Source organism: Coccinella septempunctata, chromosome 1 (assembly GCF_907165205.1).
Source record: "Coccinella septempunctata chromosome 1, icCocSept1.1, whole genome shotgun sequence".
Classification (NCBI taxonomy): Eukaryota; Metazoa; Arthropoda; class Insecta; order Coleoptera; family Coccinellidae; genus Coccinella; species Coccinella septempunctata.
Genome location: NC_058189.1, coordinates 28538580 through 28560834, shown reverse-complemented (window position 1 = coordinate 28560834; position 22255 = coordinate 28538580). Strand labels below are relative to the sequence as shown.

The 22255-nt window shown below is 36.1% G+C and overlaps 2 protein-coding genes across 2 annotated transcripts in view; one reads left to right on the top strand and one right to left on the bottom strand.

Moving 5' to 3' along the window:
* Window positions 1-22255, bottom strand: part of LOC123307937 (alcohol dehydrogenase class-3) — a 92293-nt gene that overhangs the window by 28406 nt on the left and 41632 nt on the right. Inside the window, exon 3 of the mRNA XM_044890443.1 lies at window positions 16095-16315. Coding sequence (XP_044746378.1) covers window positions 16095-16315 — 221 coding nt within the window. The remainder of the gene's footprint in view (window positions 1-16094; window positions 16316-22255) is intronic.
* Window positions 6579-7478, top strand: LOC123308012 (protein GVQW3-like). Its single transcript, XM_044890533.1, has 2 exons — window positions 6579-7144; window positions 7175-7478. Exons 1-2 carry the CDS (start codon window positions 6615-6617, stop codon window positions 7350-7352), a joined length of 708 nt encoding a protein of 235 aa, XP_044746468.1. The 5' UTR covers window positions 6579-6614; the 3' UTR covers window positions 7353-7478.

Below are 22255 nucleotides of genomic sequence, written 5' to 3'. Positions count from 1 at the left end.
GACACCTGTCACCGGTAAGATTTCTTCCCAATATGTTCTTCTGGTATGATCTAGTGGCGACTACCTGATCCTGGATTGCCGCCAGTCTACCCTCCGTCGTCGGAAACAGGTATCCAGATTGCAGATATTTAACGGATCTTTCTTTATCGATGCTTCTTTTTTGTTTTATATATATATATATATTTTTTTTTTTAATTTCACACAGAATGTGGTGCCTTTCGGATTGCTCGGGAAAAAACGCCAAGAGCAATCCGACTGATCAGTGTGGGAATATCACTTGTCGTATGATGCTGACAGTTGCCAATATTACGGCCTTCTGCATCCAAGTTATGGTGTTTGAAGGCAGATCCATCTCTCTCAAGTGCTCAACGGTTTTCTTATGCACCAGACCATTGCAGCTGATCACCAATGGCTTTATTTCTACTTTTTCCAGTTCAAAAGTTCGCTTCATCTGTCTTGATAGCAATTCGTATTTGGCGATCTTCTCTCCGTAGGCTTTAGCGAGGTTTTGGTCTAACGGCACCGCGAAGTCTATGATGATCGCCGACTTCTTATGTTTGTTCCAATAGATCTTGATATCTTGGTTTTCCCGGACAGCCGTCGGTTCGTAGATGTGATGAGGGACGAATTCTTGGAGAAGCCGTTCTCTGAGACACATAAACTGGTGTACAACTTTGCCCATGTTGTTATGGCGAGACAAGTATTTGGTGTTAGCTATAGTCGAGCATCCAGATGACAAATGTTGCACAGTTTCCTCAACGTTGTTGCAGAGCCTGCATTTTGTGTTTTCGATGTTTTGTTTCATTATGTGTTTCGCGTAGGCTCGTGTAGGAACAACTTGATCCTGTATTGCCATCAGGGTCCCCTCAGTCTGAGGATAGAGGTAACCCTGAGTGAGGTAGGTGTTCGTGCTGGGCAAGTCGACTTCTGGCTGCTGCAGGCTGGCGTAGAACCGTCCATGTAAGGGCTTTGATCTCCATTTTTCCTTCCATTTTTCAACCATGTTCTCTATTTCAGGTTCCTGCTCATCGTCGTTTCCTGCCGGCGTGGACACATAGCGCTGGCTAGTTACCCACTGGTGTACCGGTAAGTTGCTCTGCAGAAAAAAGGTTTTAATTCTGCTTTCTTCTTTCAGATAGACGTTCTCCAGTGAGCTCAGTCCTCGCCCCGACTCTCTACGTGGAATATACAGCCTTTCAATAGCTGAATTTGGGTGCAGCAAACCATACTGTGTCAAGGTGGTCCTAGTTCTCCTGTCTAGTCTTTCCAGATCCGTCCGAGACCAGGTGAGTACTCCAGCAGTATATATGAAAGCCGGTATTGCCCAGGTATTGATAGCGGTCATCTTGTTCTTGGCTGACAGTTGTGTGTTTAAGACTTTTTTTATCCTAGTGAACAGCTCTCTTTCGACTTCTTCCTTATTCTCCCTTTGTCTAATTTCATATGTCTCCTGGACACCAAGATATTTATACCTCTCTTCTGCCCCTAAAGCTGGTATCACTTGTCCGTCTATCAACACCATATTTTCTTCACGATCTAGTTTCCCTCTCATCACAGCGACCGTCGCACATTTATCCAGCCCGAAATTCATCCCAATGTCTCCGCTGAACTTTCTCACCAGCTCTATTTCCCCCTCCAACTGCTGTCTGCCTCTAGCGAACAATTTAAGATCGTCCACATAGAAAAGATGAGTGAGCTTTCTACTCTGGTCTAATGAGTATCCGTAGGACGATCTGTTTAACATGCCGCTTAACGGATTTAAGGCGAGACAGAACCACAATGGACTGAAGCTATCACCTTGGAATATACCTTTTCTGATATTTATTGAGGCTGTTTTGTACGAAGTTGATGTTCCTTCAAGTATAAGTGAGGTACGCCACGTTGACATTAGGGAGCGGAACAATGAAATCACCTGTGGGTTTACCTTGTATATCTTCAAGATTTCTAACAGCCAAGTGTGGGGCACAGAGTCAAATGCCTTCTGGTAATCTATCCATGCCATGGCGATGTTTTTCTTGTATATATATATATATATATATATATATATATATATATATATATATATATATATATATATATATATATATATATATACATATATTCAAAAAAATCGACTTTCTTTCTTTTTTTCATCGCGAGTTAAATGGTTCCTCATAGCATAGGCAACCATCTGGCAAAATTTCAGCGGTACGACTTAGAGCTGATTTTTGTCGATTTTGAATACTTTAGTTGCGGCAGTTGCCGCGTTGGATCAGGAGGGCGCTTTCACGCATATATTGAGTTGTATATTTTTGAGCGTTCTACATAGGATCGGTCCTCCTCGATTATACAAAATTTTTTGAGTCACCGTACTTTGGTCTTCCGTGTTTTCGGCAACACTGTATTCATTCGTGAATCGTACATCACGCTGTGTGTAGATGTTGGATTATTTCATGAGTTTCTGTTTTCAATATCTTGTTCGCAGGTGTAAGGGTATAAGTCACTGTGAACTTTAGGAGGGCCATTTGAAAACGAAACAGAATGCGGCGAATTGGCCACATTCCTTGAGACCGGCGATTTTTGTTTGAAGGAGACACTTTTTGTTTCATAATTATTTATTAGTAAAATAGCCTTCCCTTGAACGTGGCAGCTGCAACCCTCAAATTTTGTATAGGGAAGATAGGTTGTGTGATACCTCATATTATGAAAGCTTATGAAGTCAGATTTCTAAATATTTTTGTACTTTTTTCGAAAATCGGATTGAATTTGACTAATTAATGGATGTTCATAATATTACAGAATATTTTCTTATAATTGTGAAAAAACTATGGGTTCTAAGACATTTAAGGAGTGAAACAGCCATCTCCTAAGCGGGGTGGTTATCCCTCTCGAATTTTCAATAGGGAAAAATTGGCCATGTGATACATCATTTGTAAGCACATCACTTAAGCTTTCTAATATGAAAAATTATTTAATAAAATTCAATAATTAATGGTTTTTCCTCGAATCACCTAAGAATATTTCCTGATTCGTGATCTTGCATAAATTTTTCTCAAAGATGTCATATTCTTTTATTTCGAACTTCTGTATTTGGTACTTGTTTCTGTAACTTCGACATTTATAGGCGAAGAGTTTTCATTTCCTGCTACAAATATCGGCACTCGATTTACCTCGTGTTCGGAATAGAACTGTTGATAATTCCTTTTTTGGTATATCTAATAAAGATTATTCTTGTGTCCTCCAGCCGTTAATTGCAATCAAATAACAATGAAACCACGATTTTCATTTTACTTAATTTCTTTCATGGTTTACACGATTACAGAGAGGTTGGAAATGTTATCACTTCTTTCGAAAATAACTTATGTGCTAAGCTAAGAGAACGGCTGAACTATTTAATCAGCTTCATTTGTATGGAAATGTAAATCGAAAGTACGTATTCGAGTTCATGGCAAAGTTCCGATAAACTGGTTCAGTGTGTAGTAAAGAGCGAAATGTAAAAATGAATGAAGGGGTGAATGTGACAGTTCTTGGTCCGGTAGCTCTCAATCCAAGATCGAGCACGAGGCAACTTGCAACAGAATCTGGTTCTCAACGTAGCATTTTGAACATTTCGAAGCGCCATACTTTCCACCTGTACAAATTCCATCTTGTACATACCCTGCAGATGATTTTGACCACCGTGCCATCTGAAATTCTGTTCATTTATTCATTTATTGCTGTATCCCGTTACCAAGAATATATCTTCAAAACGACTCCAAAAAAAAAAACTGTCGGTGCGATCAAACCAACAATTCCTTAGGGCTACTTGCGACTGTGTGCCCTCCTGTGTCTGAAAAAACTCACCCGTGACCCACAGATCCTTCCACACTGCGGGCATGGATAGCAACTGACCAGATCTGAGTATTTCTCCTTATAACTGTGGACCAGAGACCTCCACTATGATCTGTCTAACGCTAGTTGTTCCCAGTTATGATTGGCATTAACTGATTTCAAGGATTGATGCAGTATATCCTTGAACCGCTTATATTGGCCTCCTGTTTTCCGAGCTCTCTCTGTGAATTCGCCACACAGAGCTTTTTAGTGGAGTCTCGTGTCTTGCATCCTCAGAATGTGGCCACTCCATCTGAGTCGGGACCTCATTACTTGAGTCTCAATAGTTATACTTGCGCGCTGCAAGACTTCTGCATTTTAAACTTTATGAAACCATGTGCATAATGTCTCAGATGACGTTGTTTTGTTTGTTCAAGCTATTTAGTATGTCGCCTGTTGAGCCTCCAGATTGAGGTCGTGAGTTTGGAACACTCTGTGTTCAGGTTAGCCCTAGAGTGTTGAACTGCTCGACCTGTCGATGTTATACCGCTCGTGTTCGGTCCACAGAGCCTCGTTTGTAAAAACTGCGAGTAGGTAAGGTTGGCATTTGAATGGAGAGGCTTCAAAACGCATCCTTCCCTCTCATCTTAAACTCTGTTTGATGTAAAATCGGCAAGAGTTTTGTAATGGCTCACAATTGAATATGATTTAGTGTCGAGGGTGTTGGTACATGAGTCACAAACCACTCGCAAGTTCAGGTAGGTAGGTAGGTAGACACCTGTCAGCGACGCGCATTGTTGTATAAACAATTACAATATCCGCATTTTGAGCATATGCTGACTGCCTCTGTTCTATTCATCTGACTCCTCTATTCTCAAATAATATATGATAATTAAACAGTAAAATCATTTTCAGCCATTACAAAACTCTTCCACTGACATCGTTATGACGACAACCTCGGCGACAACTTATAAGGGTTGCTGACCCGCCGTATTACACAAAAATGCGGTCTGACCACTTTCTCCATCTTCTCTGCACTATATACTAGTTTTCTGAAAATGTTCACCCGCCGTGTTCCACAAAAATGCGGTCTTACCACTTTCTCCATCTTCTTTGCACTATATACTAGTTTTCTGAAAATTTTCAATTATTATAAAACATTTTCAGAACATGTTGTAATTTTTCATACCCACATCAAAGCGCTTTGCCGCCAGGTGTCCCACTACCTGACCTTGCAACTGGGTGCTGACTCATGTACACTCCCAAAACTAAATAATATTTAATTTTGGGCCATTACAAAACTCTGTACCATTTTTATTGCCAGCTCTCGGACCATGTGAAGGGACGAGTGAGCGATTGGCCAATGATCTAAATTTCGTTTTTAATATTTGTTTTACAGATGAATGTTCGTTTTCCCTCAACGGTTGGGCTGATGAAAATCCCAAATTAACTTTGTAAATTCATACACATCACCAAGAAAAACTCAATGTTACGGCTGGAATCTTTGGTGATCGCATAAGTGACCCTTTTTCTTACCAGGAAATCCGAATGGAGATACGTTCAAAACCACATTCATTCAATATGTTGACTGACATTATCGAGAATAATGAGCAGTATTCAGTAGATGAGTTGGTATTTCAGCGGAATGGGGTTACTCAACAAAAGATTTCCAAATCGTTGGATTGGAAGAAGAGGATCTTCAGAATGACCCTCACGATCGTCTGACCTTTCACCACTCGATTTTTTTGTTGTTTGTTGCGGGTTCATATAAAAAATAGACTTCATTCTACTGAGCCCGAATTCTCAGAAGAATTACGTCATCGTATTGTAGACGAATGTCAACAAATTACCCCAGCGATGTTACAAAATGTTCTTCAACGGTTCGAACATTTGTGAAACTAATAGTTTTCAATAAATTAATTTTCTAACTTGAGATTCTCTCTCTTAAAAAGTACTTATGGCAACGTTCTTTTGGAAAACTAATTCACATAGTATCTGTTTCAAACTGAAATTGAACTTTCTGTTGATTTTCCTGACGTAAAGACTTTCTGACTTTTCCGCAAGCAAATAGTCGCTGATTCAAGTAACTCAAAAAACTTAATAATAAACAGAATCGCAAAATATGACATCTTTGAGAAAAGATGCACGAATCAGGAAATATTCTTAGGGGATATGATGGAAAACCATTAATTATTAAAATTCAATTCAATTGTACAAAAAGCTGCAAATTATGATAAGTTGAAAAAATGAGCTTTCAAATTATGTATCATATGGCCAATCCTCTGTATTAAAAAGTCGAGAGTTGTACCCCCCTTTCATTCGAAATATTCTTGTTACCACAACACGTGATGATTCACTACAGACAAAACTACTGGTGAAACGAATCGAATAATAAAAACCGTCAATTTTATGATCATTAATTCCGGCAACACTGTCGGAGGACTGTTCCACTGTGAAATGAAAAGAAAATTATACAACGGAAGAACTATCCATCACATTTTGGATATTCTATATACAGCGGAAGACTGAAGGATCGTAAAATGATAAAAATATATACACATGGAGGAGCCAAAGTGAACATTTTCGTGGGAGGTCCCAAACATAGCAAAATGCGAAGAAAATTTTTTTTTTCTTGACCAGTATTAGGGCGGATTCACATTCGAACCTTGCCAAATAACCAATATACGCAGATAATGGTAGAGCACCTATAGATGCCGGGATTAAAAAAAAAAAAAAAAAAAAAAAAGAAAAAAAAAAAAATATATATATATATATATATATATATATACTCTCTGTATAAAAAGTACCCGGAAAATGTTATTTAAATGAACCGCCAAAAAGGAATCGGTAATTTTTTTTTTCTTAAAGTTGGTAGGACCTTCCTTTATTACCAAGCCAAATTTGAGCGCGATCTGTCAACTAGTGTGTTTACAACAGCTGTCAGTATCAGTCGACCTCAAAAGTGCTCTGCGAATTTTACAATGGAAAAAATAGTTGATCAAAGAGTTTGCCTCAAATTTTGTCTTGCAAACGAATTTTCTTGTGCCGATTCATTGAAAATGTTAAAAAAAGCCTTTGGTGATAATTGTATGTCAAAAACACAAGCATACGATTGGTACAAATCATTCAAAGACGGTCGTGAGGTGGTCGAAGATTTGCCCCGTTCTGGACGGCCTTCAACGTCAACAACCGACGATAACATCATCCAAATCAAGAAATTAGTGCTCGAAAATCGTCATTCAAGTGTTATAGAGTTGGCTCGAGAGTTGAGCATTGATAAAATGACCGTTCATAACATTTTGACTAATGTTTTGTGTATGAAACGCGTCGCAGCAAAACTCGTTCCAAAAGAGCTGAATTTTTTGCAAAAAGAGCATCGAAAGCAGGTCTCTGAAGACATGGTTTCTCGAGCTGCTAGTGATCCAAATTTCATGAAACGAATCATAACTGGCGATGAGACATGGGTCTATGAGTATGACACGTTAACAGCTCAACAATCAACCGAATGGCGCCTACCAAACGAGCCGAATCCGAAAAATTCGCAAATTCGCAACGAGAACTGAAGGCCATACCTTTGGCGGAGTATGAGCGGTGCATGGAAAAGTGGTTTCGCCGATATCATAGTTGTATTGTAAGCAATGGGGACTATTTTGAAGGAGACAAAATAAATATTGATGATTAAATTTAAATTTATGTGTTTTTTTTTACAATTCCGGGTACTTTTTATACAGAAGGTATATATGTCTCAAGTTCGAGTGCCTATTAGACGTTTCTGGAGAACTAGACATATTTGAAATCTGAAAATTGGGATTATGATATTGTTCGAAGTTCTCTACAGAGCTAAAATATTTTCGGAGCCCAAAAACTTCCGGTTATACAGGGAGTGAAAATAAATTCGACGGAAAAATTTTTTTTCAAGTTTTCCATTCCTGGTATGATCGAGTATTCAATAGTGAAAACATTTCTGTTAAAACCATTGTATGAAATCGAATAGTTTTCAAAATATCCTAAAAAAACTGGAAAAAAAGTCAGTATATGTTCATTATTCTTATTTTAAATATCCTGAGCGTAAACCGTTTTTACAACATCGAAGAGGAAGGATGTGAAAAGGTCATGCATCTTTTGGATTTCAAAAATATCATCACAGAGTGTTTCAAATTTTGTGTTGAAAATTGTGATCTTAAATTGGCCATAACTTCTGTTTTTCAAATTAGAACCCTATTTTTTTATAATTGTGTTGGATTCTACGGTCAAAAATAATGATAGTTTTCTCACATGATTATGCTCCTAAATTCAATAATTTCTGAGTTATTTGAGATTTTCTGAATTTATGGTGTACGTAGAGTCAAATTGATTGCATCTAAAAAAATTCAATGAATATTCTTTCGAAACCATGGGAACACTCTGTTCCCATAGAAGATCAATTATCTGTTAATAATTCACAAGTGTCAGGTGTTATTGTTATTCGTTATCTTCATTTCTCGATTTAACAAAATGAACCGTTATTCTAATTACGAAATTCTGGATCTATTTTATATACATGGTGAATGTGACAGAATTATTAGAAGAACCTGCCGGGCCTTCAATGAGAAGTATCCCCATTTACCTTCCATGACGGAGAAGATCTTTAGAAAATATGTTTCAAACTTTCAAATTTTTGGATGTGTAAGAGCCCCTAAAGAATACAAAAGAAGGGTAGTTGATGATGAGGAAAATGAAATTAGTGTTTTGACTTATTTCGAAGCGAATGAAAATGCATCTATTCGAAGTGCAGCTCATGAAATCGATTTAGACAGAAATTCAGTGCACCGAATTTTGAAAAAACACAACATGCGTGACTACAAATATGAGAAAGTTCATGCATTAGAACCAGGTGACTACATAAAAAGGTTGAATTTTTGTAGAGGAATATTAGAAAAACTTGAAAATGATGAAAATTTTTTGAAAAATAAGAAATGGATCACGCCCTCACAGTAAGGCAGGTAAATAATAAACGAATTAATTCAGATGCATAACATCCGCAGATAATTAAATCAACGAATGTTACGATCTTAATCGAACTAACAAACTACCATCGCTCGAAGTATTACCAGAATTTTCATTTCGTCGACAAAGAGTAGATGCTGACCATGGTTTCGGTCTTACTTGACCTCGTCAGAGCAACAAAACTCATTCGTCAACGAAATGTTATGAATTGCCGGCTCCTTTTATTCCATATCAGTAGTGGGTATGATGTATAAATACATCGTACCGACATCTGACAGAGAAACGGGAACCAACCCAATTCAATTTCCTAACTCTCAGAGCGAAGATAGCAGTATGCATCCATATGCTTTATTCCCATATTGCAGATATCGTATATTACGATAATTAAGCAAGGGAAAAAGCGCGGAAAGGTTCGGATCATGGCAGTAACTGATCTGCCGCGGACATGTAAAATAAGAAATGGATCACGCCCTCACAGTAAGGCAGGTAAATAATAAACGAATTAATTCAGATGCATAACATCCGTAGATAATTAAATCAACGAATGTTACGATCTAAATCGAACTAACCAACTACCATCGCTCGAAGTATTACCAGAATTTTCATTTCGTCGACAAAGAGTAGATGCTGACCATGGTTACGGCCTTATTTGACCTCGTCAGAGCAACAAAACTCATTCGTCAACGTAATGCTATGAATTGCCGGCTCCTTTTATTCCATATCAGTAGCGGGTATGATGTATAAATACATCGTACCGACATCTGACAGAGAAACGGGAACCAACCCAATTCAATATCCTAACTCTCAGAGCGAAGATAGCAGTATACCTCCATATGCTTTATTCCCATATTGCAGATATCGTATATTACGATAATTAAGCAAGGGAAAAAGCACGGAAAGGTTCGGATCATGGCAGTAACCGATTTGCCGCGGACATGGAAAATAAGAAATGGATCACGCCTTCAACGGTAAGGCAGGTAAATAATAAACAAATTAATTCAGATGCATAACATCCGTAGATAATTAAATCAACGAATGTTACGATCTAAATCGAACTAACCAACTACCATCGCTCGAAGTATTACCAGAATTTTTATTTCGTGGAAAATATTATTTTCCATGTCCGCGGCAGATCGGTTACTGCCATGACCCGAACCTTTCCGCTCTTTTTCCCTTGCTTAATTATCGTAATACAGGGTCTTTCACGAGGAACCTCACCCATATTTATACGGGAAACTACTGAACGTATTTTCATGAAATTCAGCACTTAAAAGTATTTCACGATGCTGATGAAATCTAAAATATTTTCAAGGCATGAGCACCTCCGGTTTTTCCGGAAATGACGTCAACTTCCGTTTTTCAAATTAGAACACCATTTTTTTATTGCAGAAATAGATTCCTTAGAAAATTTCAAGTTATTTTGATGTAACATTTTTCAGTTTTGGTTGGAAAATTCTCTCTGAGCGGGAAAATTCGAAACAAAAATCGAAAATAGAGCTCCGCTGAAACAAGAATAACTTCGAGGTTTTTGGATGGAAAATTTTCATTTTTGGGATTTTTCAAGATGTAAGATTGATGTATCCACTTTTAAAATTGAAATCGCGATTCATGATACAGGGGGTGAAAAAATCGCTTTCAAAGTTAGGGATGACAAAATCGTGAAAAATCAATTTTTTCAAATTAGAACCAAATTTTTTCATGGCAGATATTGAATCTACGTTAAAAAATAATGTGAGTGTATGCATCACACCCTTGCCCTAAAGTGGATATTTTCTGAGTTATTCACAAAAAACTGTTTTTCGTCTTGAATTTTCTTTTCCCTTCACGCCAAAAAGATGAAATTTTCAGGAACTGTTACTTAAACTATGTTTTAGATTTTACTACTCTAATATGCAAGAGAAAAAAGGTACAGGTTGTTCCTAAATAGATGGCGAATTTTGATTCGAATTTGTATCGGAAACCTCTTTATTTCAACTAATCGGCCATCGGTTTTCTCTCCAGTGATAAATAAATAATTCCTTATGAACCATATGCAAAAACTTACCATGTTTTACATTCCTTTTTTCAATGATAGATATCATTAATTACATCTGCCAAATTCCTCTTTATTCAGTAGCATTTTGTGTTTACTATTAATTTGGTGATAATTCGTATTAAGTTATGAAATCGATCACTATGCCTAATTTTACCAATGAAGATTATTTAAATCTCATTCTATTTCATCTTTTTGGCGTGAAGGGAAAAGAAATAGCTGAAAATTCAAGACAAAAAACAGTTTTTTGTGAATAACTCAGAAAATATCCATTTTAGGGCAAGGGTGTGATGCATACACTCACATTATTTTTTAACGTAGATTCAATATCTGCCATAAAAAAATGGGGTTCTAATTTGAAAAAATTGATTTTTCACGATTTTGTCATCCCTAACTTTGAAAGCGATTTTTTCACCCCCTGTATCATGAATCGCGATTTCGATTTTTAAAGTGGATACATCAATCTTACATCTTGAAAAATCCCAAAAATGAAAATTTTCCATCCAAAAACCTCGAAGTTATTCTTGTTTCAGCGGAGCTCTATTTTCGATTTTTTTTTCGAATTTTCCCGCTCAGAGAGAATTTTCCAACCAAAACTGAAAAATGTCACATCAAAATAACTTGAAATTTTCTAAGGAATCTATGTCTGCAATAAAAAAATGGTGTTCTAATTTGAAAAACGGAAGTCATTTTCGGAAAAACCGGAGGTGCTCATGCCTTGAAAATATTTTAGATTTCATCAGCATCGTGAAATACTTATAAGTGCTGAATTTCATGAAAATACGTTCAGTAGTTTCCCGTATAAATATGGGTGAGGTTCCTCGTGAAAGACCCTGTATACGATATCTGCAATATGGGAATAAAGCATATGGAGGCATACTGCTATCTTCGCTCTGAGAGTTAGGAAATTGAATAGGGTTGGTTCCCGCTTCTCTGTCAGATGTCGGTACGATGTATTTATACATCATACCCGCTACTAATATGGAATAAAAGGAGCCGGCAATTCATAGCATTTCGTTGACGAATGAGTTTTGTTGCTCTGACGAGGTCAAATAAGACCGAAACCATGGTCAGCATCTACTCTTTGTCGACGAAATGAAAATTCTGGTAATACTTCGAGCGATAATGCAAACAATGAACGTATAATTTCTACTTCACTTAATGAATTACGTCGCGTGTCGAGGGATAAATATTCCGAACGTGATCTCCGTAGATTTCACCGTTTGTGCACAGCCACAGATTACAGTACTCTGTAATCTGTGGCTGTGCTGTGCTGTGCTGTTCTACTGAACAGCGATTCTATCTAGAGATTACAGAGTGTGCACAGCGAAGTTGTGCTCCTGCTTCAGTTAAAACGGCGTACATCCCCCTCCGACCGCTCATAAAAATTGTCTAGCAATTCGTCGTAACCGCCCCTACTCGTTCCCACGTGCGACCGACGTATGTGGACGGCAAGAGTAGAGAAAACCACTGCTAAGTCTTCGTCGCTGGGTCATGTTCGTATTATTCATAAATAGATACTAGGTACAAAATAATATTGTAACTTAAGAACGGTAATTTATTGGTTAGTTAAGAGAGGAAATTTGATTTTACGTTACTTTGTTTGGGGGTTCACGTGCTCATGTGCTCTCCTGGCAGAGCCGCCATTGACTGGCTCGATCTCTTGTACCAAATTTAAGTACATGAGCCTTTCTATAGACACAACCTTCGCATAATTCACTATCAAGATTAACATCTAATTCCAGTTCCCTTTTCAGTATTGTTTTTATATATCTTATGTTGATGTCCAAATCTTTCATGATATAACTGTAAAACAGAGAACATTCTCTGGAAATGATGACTTAATGTTCTTACTGATGCACCAATCTTGAAAATTTTGGTACACACATTTATATTTGTTTTTGCATTTTTCGGGCAATAAATTCTGTATGGTAACATTAGCAGCTTGTTTTATTTCTGGAGGTGTACATAATACTTCATCTTCATTATCTGAATTCATTCTTTCCAGTAAAATATTCACAATAATCAGGTAGGTATCAACTTAATTTGAAGATGTCAAAATTACTCAAGTGACATTCCTCTCCTCAATAACAATAATGGACTGTTCCCTTTCGGCCAACCGGATTGTAGAAGAAGTACAGAGCCACCCTGATATTTTTCCGATTTATTATAGTGAGTTATTATAACTCACTTTGTTTGTTTACAAATACTATTAATTGCTCAAAAGCAGTTGAATATCGAATACATAATTTAATAGGAGTAGATAAATTATTATAATCCTTGGTAAGAAGTCACCCCATCCTTCATTGCCTATAGCTTATTATTCGCTTTGGCAATCTATTTTAAATAAGGGAAAAAATTAACAGATTGCAGAATCGATATCAGACATACGGTATCGACCGTGGTGGAATAGTCTTTCTTAAAACGGGACGGCCGGGACTACGTAAATATCACTACGGTGTATAAAACGGATTGATTTGATTGACTGATTTTATTTTCGCTTATGACGTTTTTTTTATTGATTTGGTGGTAAAAGATGGATCCACGGAAAAAATAGATCGCTGGGCTTACTTTGTATTTCTTCTTCTCGGCTTGCAAACCAGATTGATGAACTGGATATCAAACATGTTTTAATAATATTCTTTTGAACTTCCCAATATTGTACTGCTTTCAATTTACTTTTTATATAATTCATGAAAATGTTTGGATGCAAATCTTTCATGTTTCCGTCTAATTTTTGTATATTTTCAGTGTTCATCAGAAGACTTGGAAATTGATCTATTCTATTTTTATAAATCTCTTCCATTAAAATGTTATGCTTCCCTTCTTGTTTTACTTGTATATCGAATTTTTTCTTCTTTTTGTTGTTGATACATTTTGAGTTTTTCCTCTACCTCTTCTGTAATATTTGTTCATATTTATTTATTTTATCTATTGCAATAATCATTTTTGTTTCTACCTTATGATTTAGTTCATTTATTTTATTTTCATTATTTTTTATTTTTGTAATAATTTCATCTCTCATTTTTCATTGTATTCCTTAAGTCTGATATAATATCATCAAATTTTTTATTGTGTTCTTCAAATCTTGTGCTCATATTCTCTAATAACTTCACTATTTTATCTATTTGGCTCTCTCCTATACCTTGTTCTCTGATTATTCCTTCCTCATCAAGTATCTCATTTTCTTCATTTCTTTTATTACTTATTTCCATTTTGCGGTTGGCCATTTGTATCTTACTCGGAATATATGATATATATAAAAAAATGAATCAAGAAATTTTATAAAATGCCTTTCAATAACTGTTAATAATATAAAAAATGAAAATTTTCTGCCTCACGTTGGGCAAAAATTGTTATGATTCCTTTTATTTTTTTTTCTGTTAGAAATAAGAATGAATTTTAGAATCAACTAATGATAAAATTAAATTTTGAAATTCCCAGTAGACTCTATCACTATTGAGGATTCAAGAAAAATGAAAAATTTATATATAACATTTAATGTCACTAAAATGATTTCAATTCAAGAATCTCGAAATATTCTAATTATTCCTATAATTAATTGTATCTAATTCTATATGAAAAAGCAAACTACACTTACATCTATATTACTGACTAATCTATGGTCCAATATCCACGAATGCAAATGTAGATTATGTTTTATTTCAGACCAGAATGCTCCTTGGCTTCTTGTTTTCTGGACTGTCTTGATAGGTTGCTTTCAGCTATTATTTCTAGGTCTTCCACTTCTGAATTGGTTGCTCAGGATTACGATCAATGTGAAGGCAATTCAACAGCTAGTCGTATACTTCCAAATATATAAATATTATCTTCTTGATATAGTAATAACTTTTGTTTCTACTCAAACTGAGTTTGGGTTTCAATTTTCAATTAATCAATCGATTTGTACTCTTTTACAATTTCTGCCATCCTTTTTTTTTCACTTTCGATCTTCTTTTTTTTCTTCTTTTCGTTTCCCAGGTTTCCATCCCCTCAATTTCCTACTTGCTTGATTTTCCTAACTTTAAACTTATCTATTCAGACACTATTCACAAATTTTATAATCTAAAATTTTCATTTTTCTTTATTGGCCTCAATAGATATAGGATATGAATTTTGAGTATCAGTGTGAAAATGTGTACCTACATCAACTTGAATATCTAGGTAATATATCATAATGTATCCTTTTCAAATATGATTTGTAACCATAACCTAAGCATAGAACACCAAAATTTGAGTATTCTACCATGTTCCAGAGTATAAAATTATATAATTGTCTACCTACAACATTGAAGGCTCTCAAATTGCAAACCTTCAAAAAGAAAATCAAGGATCTGTTAATTAATAAATAATGTTATTATTCTACTGTACAATTTTGTAATGATTGTCCGTCACTTATCATTGATTCATGAATTGACACTCTGAACACTAAATCAATGATGAATAAATTAGGAAGGCATAAAAATGGAAAAAAACAGATAATATATATATATCTTTTATCTATGAGCTCTGGAATAAAATTAATATTTCTTCAATCAATAAAGCAACATGAAAACGCTGAAACCCGTCAATTGATTTTTAACTACCCTCATGTTCTAGCAATATAATTGAGTACTTTCTTTCAACCCCTTAGCCGCAAACCCATCCAACTTCGTTTTCCGAATGGAAACAGGTATATCATGTTTGGTCTCGTTGGAAAGATCACGGAATATGTAACAACACCATGGTTTTGTTTCTTCAAATTTTGGTTTTATCAGAAGAAACACAAAAGTCTCTTGAAAAAATAAATAATATTAATAATGCTTAAAAAAAAAACAGAGATTATAGTGGTATGTATTCCATTTTCTATGAACTTTCCAATGAGGCCACACACGGTACCTGTTTTCAGTTCCCAGGTGTCTCAAAAATATGAAGGCCTTTCCAGTCATTGGCTGGGGAGCACCGGGTGCACCCCGGAAGCGTACCGTTCCTGATTTAGACCGTTCCAGTATGCAGAGACTCAAGCCCCAGGTTTCCTTCCCCTGTATCCTGATGCACCACCCGAATTTTTGGGGCTTCGCGCACTGACAGCTGAGGAGCAAGGTACTTGTCATATTTACTGAGGTTAGGTTAGTTTAATTTGATTGTTTAGTTTAGCGCCTTCCTGTGATAATGAGAGCATGAAGCTTCAGTGCGTCAAACTCCGGGGTCTCGCGCAGCTGACTGGAAAGCAGCAATAAATATAAACAGAAGAATGGCATTCACATTCATATAATTAGCGAGAATATGACCCAAAATCTTAACATACCTTAGCCACAGAAACATCAGCGACGACAGTGTACTCCGAAAAGGTGGAACATCCCATGAAATGGTATAACTGTTTACCATTACAGCTGAATCTTGAAGTGCCATTGGGCATAACACCTCGACCTTGAGTTGAACGCACTTTCTGGCATAAGTTGGTCTTTGGGGATTTACAAAATTTACATTCTTTACACTGGGGAACATACAATGGAATCACGTGATCTCCTGTAAATAGAAATATTAAAATAAATTCCGAATATTCGTTTCAAATGTTTCATAATCAAGATAAAGCAGATACATTTTCAGAGCACTTCTACAACGTGTTCGAAGAACCTGAGGTAACATCTGACTCCCCAAAAACAAAAGAACTGCTTGATAACCTTATCAAATGTCACCACCTATTCGACACATAAGGCCAGCAGAGGTGAAAATGGAAATTTATACGGGAAACTTCATGAAATTCAGCACTTATAAGTATTTCACGATGCTGATGGGTGCGCCAGACAAACTTACTTATTTGAAAGGTCAATAAAAACAAAAGTACTTCAATTATTGTTTTAAAATTTTTTTATTTGAGAATACAATATCCCAATTTTTTTTTCATACAGTCTTGAAAATGACATCGGGTAAATGGCGGCCCCCATTGCATATACACTGATGAAGTCGATTTTTGAAATTCGTATCCACTCTTTGCAGCATTTCAATCGGTATGTTGGCAATGGCGTCGCGAATGTTGTTCTTGAGGTGTGCTATGGTCCGTGGTCGATCGACATAAACCAGAGATTTCAAATAACCCCATAAAAAGAAATCGCATGGAGTTAAATCTGGGGAGCGTGGCGGCCATTGGAGATCGCCTCTGAGAGAGATGAGGCGGTCGGGGAAATGTTGTCGCAACAAATTCATTGAGTCTCGTGCTGTGGCTCCATCTTGCTGAAACCACACGTTCCTAACGTTCATTTCTTCGAGTCTTGGAAGAAAAAATTCCTCGATCATGTTCCTGTAACGAGTCTGTGAGGAGGAATTTCAAAGCGAGCGCGGAAGGCACGTTGCGTAGCAACAATTGAGCGACCGGTAGAAAAGAAGGTCTCGACTGCGAAGGCACGCTGCTCTCTAGACCAGAGCATGATGGCAGCTGACTGGTAGGAGCAACAAATGTGGGAACTTCCCCCTCCAGATGCGCCCCCTCTCGCCCCTCTACGTCTTGAATTTTCAGCTATTTCTTTTCCCTTCACGCCAAAAAGATGAAATTTTCAGGAACTGTTACTTAAACCATGTTTTAGATTTTACTACCCTAATATGCAAGAGAAAAAAGTTACAGGTTACATAGATGGCGAATTTTGATTCGAATTTGTATCGGAAACCTCTTCATTTCAACTAATCGGCCATCGGTTTTCTCTCCAGTGATAAATAAATAATTCCTTATGAACCATATGCAAAAACTTACCATGTTTCACATTCTTTTTTTTTAATGATAGATATCATTAATTACATCTGCCAAATTCCTCTTTATTCAATAGCATTTTGTGTTTACTATTAATTTGGTGATAATTCGTATTAAGTTATGAAATCGATCACTATGCCTAATTTTACCAATGAACATTATTTAAATCTCATTCTACTTCATGGAGAATGTGATAAAGTTGTAGATAGAACGATTCGACTGTTCATTGAGAGGTTTCCTGACCGACCCAGACCAACGAGAGATACCATTAACAGAACCATGACAAACTTGAGAAATGTCGGATCTTTTGTTAAGAAAACTATACACAGAGAAAAAAGTGTAGTAGAAGATGAGAACAACGAAATTACAGTTCTTGCATATTTTCGTGTGAATCCTCAAAATTCTCTCAAAGGTGCCGAGATTGATCTGGGATTATCTCAATCGAGTGTTTGGAGAATATTAAAAAAACATAAAATGCACCCATATAAATTCAATAGGGTACAGCATTTGAAGGAAACTGATTTCGTCAGGAGAACAGAGTTTTGCGAAGCTATGATGATTCGATTTCAAGAGAATGAAAACTTTTTGGACTGTATAATTTGGACAGATGAATCTAAATTCACAAAGAATGGTTCTTTCAATAGGCATAACAGTCATTATTGGGATGAAGAGAACAACCACCACTTCAGACAATGGAACTTTCAAGAGACCTGGAGTTTCAATGTTTTTTGCTCCATCAAAAATAATGCAATTCTCGATGTTCACATTTATGATGGGACTTTAACTGGTAAGATAGAACACTACACATGTTTGCATTATTTAAAGAATGTTCTCCCTCAGGAGATAGATATTCTGACATATTGACTCAAATAATTGAGCCGCTAGTACAGAACCATAATGACTTATGGTATCAACAAGATGGCGCGCCAATTCACTCAATGTGTCAAATATCCTCTACAGGCTATTTGAAGATCGATGGTTGGCGAACAATGGTCCACATCTTTGGCCACCACGTTCTCCCGATTTAACTCCTTTAGACTATTATGTTTGGGGTAGGATAAAAAATATTGTCTACTCAACTCATCTGACTGATAAAGAGGACTGCATAGAACGAGTCAGAAATTCGTTCAGGTTTGTTTAGATTTTTAGATTCATAGTTTTGAGACTCAATTTGGTTTTTAAACACTTTTGCAGATCTCTTCCTCCCGATGAAATAAGAAGAGAAACGCACGAAGCATTCCTGAGACGTATAAATAAATGTCTAGAAATTAACGGTCAAAACTTTGAGCATCTTCTCTAGTTATAACTGCGAGAGTTTGCCATGGTTCTCCTAATAGTAACTTGAAGTCGGTTCCAAGAAGGGGTGAAAAATCTACAGCATGGTTCAAATAACAGTTCCTGAAAATTTCATCTTTTTGGCGTGAAGGGAAAAGAAATAGCTGAAAATTCAAGACGAAAAACAGTTTTTTGTGAATAACTCAGAAAATATCCATTTTAGGGCAAGGGTGTGATGCATACACTCACATTATTTTTTAACGTAGATTCAATATCTGCCATAAAAAAATGGGGTTCTAATTTGAAAAAATTGATTTTTCACGATTTTGTCATCCCTAACTTTGAAAGCGATTTTTTCACCCCCTGTATCATGCATCGCGATTTCGATTTTTAAAGTGGATACATCAATCTTACATCTTGAGAAATCCCAAAAATGAAAATTTTCCATCCAAAAACCTCGAAGTTATTCTTGTTTCAGCGGAGCTCTATTTTCGATTTTTTTTTAAATTTTCCCGCTTAGAGAGAATTTTGCAACCAAAACTGAAAAATGTTACATGAAAATAACTTGAAATTTTCTAAGGAATCTATTTCTGCAATAAAAAAATGGTGTTCTAATTTGAAAAACGGAACATAGGTCCATTAAACTACCTCTACTCTACACTCACGATCTGCCTGTTAGTAATTCCACGACCATAGCCGTCTTTGCGGATGATGTCGCTTTTCTTTCCGTAGACGAAAACCCAATCACCTCATCAACTAATATGCAGAACCATCTGAATCATTTGAACTCTTGGTACAAAAAATTGAGACTCAAGTAGGACCACTCCAAATCAGTTCAAGTGACGTTCACAACTCGCCAAAGCAATAATTGTCCCCCAGTCGCACTAGATGGTTTATCTTCACCAGTTAAAAACAATGTGAACTACCTTGAATTGCACTTGGATCGACGACTCACCTGGGAGAAGCACATACAAACGAAAAGAAAACAACTAGACACCAAATTCATACAGATGTACTGGGGAGAAAATATAAACTTTCCGTGAATAACAGGGTATTACTGTTGAACAAATTAATGCTGAAACCCATTTGGACATACGGCCTGCAACTTTGGGGTTGTGCAAAATTATCAAGAATCAACATAATAAGATTCCAGTCAAAAACATTGAACATGAAGACCTTCAAATACACAGCTAGTTGAAGTCAGAAAACCGATTTAAGATGACGAGTGTTTCGTCAGTAGTTGCTACCCTACGAGCAGTTCTCAATTCATTGGAAGGAAAAATTCAAGATGAAAGCTTGAAAAGCCGAGGCGAATACCTACTGTAAAATTTCTTCGAAGACAGCTACATGCATGAAAAAACATAAATATGACAATGACCTCAAACAATTTCCTGTAAAGTTACATTATTATTGAGTTAAAGCTTACAGTTTCGTAAAAAGAGCTCTCAATTATGATGCACTTCAACACGGAAAAGCACTTTCGAGGTATAAAAATTTGAAGGGGGAAGCAGGTTGTTGAAGTATTTGAGTTGCTGAAAATCAAAGTTCAAAATACTGCTTATTAGTTTCTATGCAATAAAACTTAATTCAACTTAAAACTGCCCATAAAAGGAAAAAATGATGTTTCATCAAAAATTGAGGGATTCTTTTATGGGTGGGTAACTGTATGCAATAAGAAATCATTTCTGATTTTATAATCATTATTACATGTCTACAGAATTACGTTACTTTTTCATTCCCCAAAATGTGTTCAAAAGACTTGAGGATCTCTTCAATGAACAAACTCTTTCATATTCCCATTAGGTATACAAATTCCATAAAATTCAGCTGCTTCCACTTCTATTGATCTGAGAATTAACCATTTTAAAGGAAATTTATTTGATAATAGTAATTTTTGGTTTTCAGTATGTATATACTTAGTGAATAAAATTTCAAATAATCTGTATGTAGGTTAGGGTCATATTGACCATTAGTGTATGGTAATATTGTATTCGAAATAAATTCTTTTTTACATCAGGTGTTTGGGTATTATTAATTCCACATCCCTTCGATAAGTTGTCATGAGAAAAATACTCGAAATCTTTGCATTAAAACATATTTCCATTCGATATAAAATTATTGCCGACTATCTGACATATTCACAGTGTGACTAGTTCTGAATCTGCCCCTGTCCAGTTCCCCCACCCAAGGAATCCAAATTCATATTTATGGCAGTATTTTGTGAAGGCGTCTTTGTCGAGATGCTCTATCTTCCACTTCCACGTCTAATACTTTAATTTATTTTACTTAATATCCCCATGTCAAGTAGATTGTAAAAAAGCACTAAACGTTATAAAATAAAATGTTTCATGAAAAATATGAACTCTAGAGACAGCATTGCGAAAAAATACTCTGATGAGTTACCATCCGACTTTTCCAAGCAATCTCAAAAAAATTCTCGAAAGCTGAAAATAACCAATTTGATTTGCGGAAATATTATGGCAGGTCCTGCGCTCTGGCCGATTACACTGGAACGATTTACATTCAACGAGAAGGCGAATGTCGCGATACCATGGAGGGGCGACCCCCCTTATGCGATACTTTCACTTCGGTCGGAACGAAAATCGGGAAATTTTATCAACTATTGGGAAAAACTAAGTTTCTCTGCAAGAATGGAGACATCGGTATGAATTTAAAAAAACAAATTGTGCAGAAAAGATGAAGCTTGAAAATGACGTACTAAGAAAGTAAGACAGTTTTTAAAAGTTTCTACAGGATGATCAGAAGTTCAATAATTTTTTGTGCTACCCTGTATCCATTCAGCGTGTTAGTACAATCGTTATCAGGATATAATGCAATGGAAGTACCTGTCAAAAATGAAATGTTTACCAGCAATCCTGGGGGCGAAACGTCAGGTGAAAATAAATCACAATTGTTTCTACTGATCTGGAATTCAAGCAATAAATTTACTATAGTTTTACAATCCAGGATATAAAATTTTTGTTTTTTATGAACAATGTCGGGGGAATTGGTTCTGTTACTTTCATCTACTTTCTCGTCTGAATTTGCCAATAAAACTAGTTTTTTGTCGTTCAAAGTTTAATGACGGCTTTTCCTGAAATAACTTGACAGTCAACTCCTTTCATATTTTATTTATTGAATATAAACGGCAAAGCCAATTTACAATTGCTATAAAATTTTTAAACCTCAAAGAAAGAACAAAAAAAAAATATTCTAAACTTAACAAAATTATTGCTTTTCAAATAGAAACGAGATTGTAATAACACCTTCATGTATATCCAAAAAATCAACCTCTATTGAATTTATGGCTCGTTCAATAGGATTGTTTATTCCATAATTTGTCGGGGAGAAATCTATAACGAACACCTCTCTCCGTCTTAAAATTACATTAGTGGTATTTAACCTTATCTTCGACAATAAATATTTACAGTCAATGAAATTATGAAGCA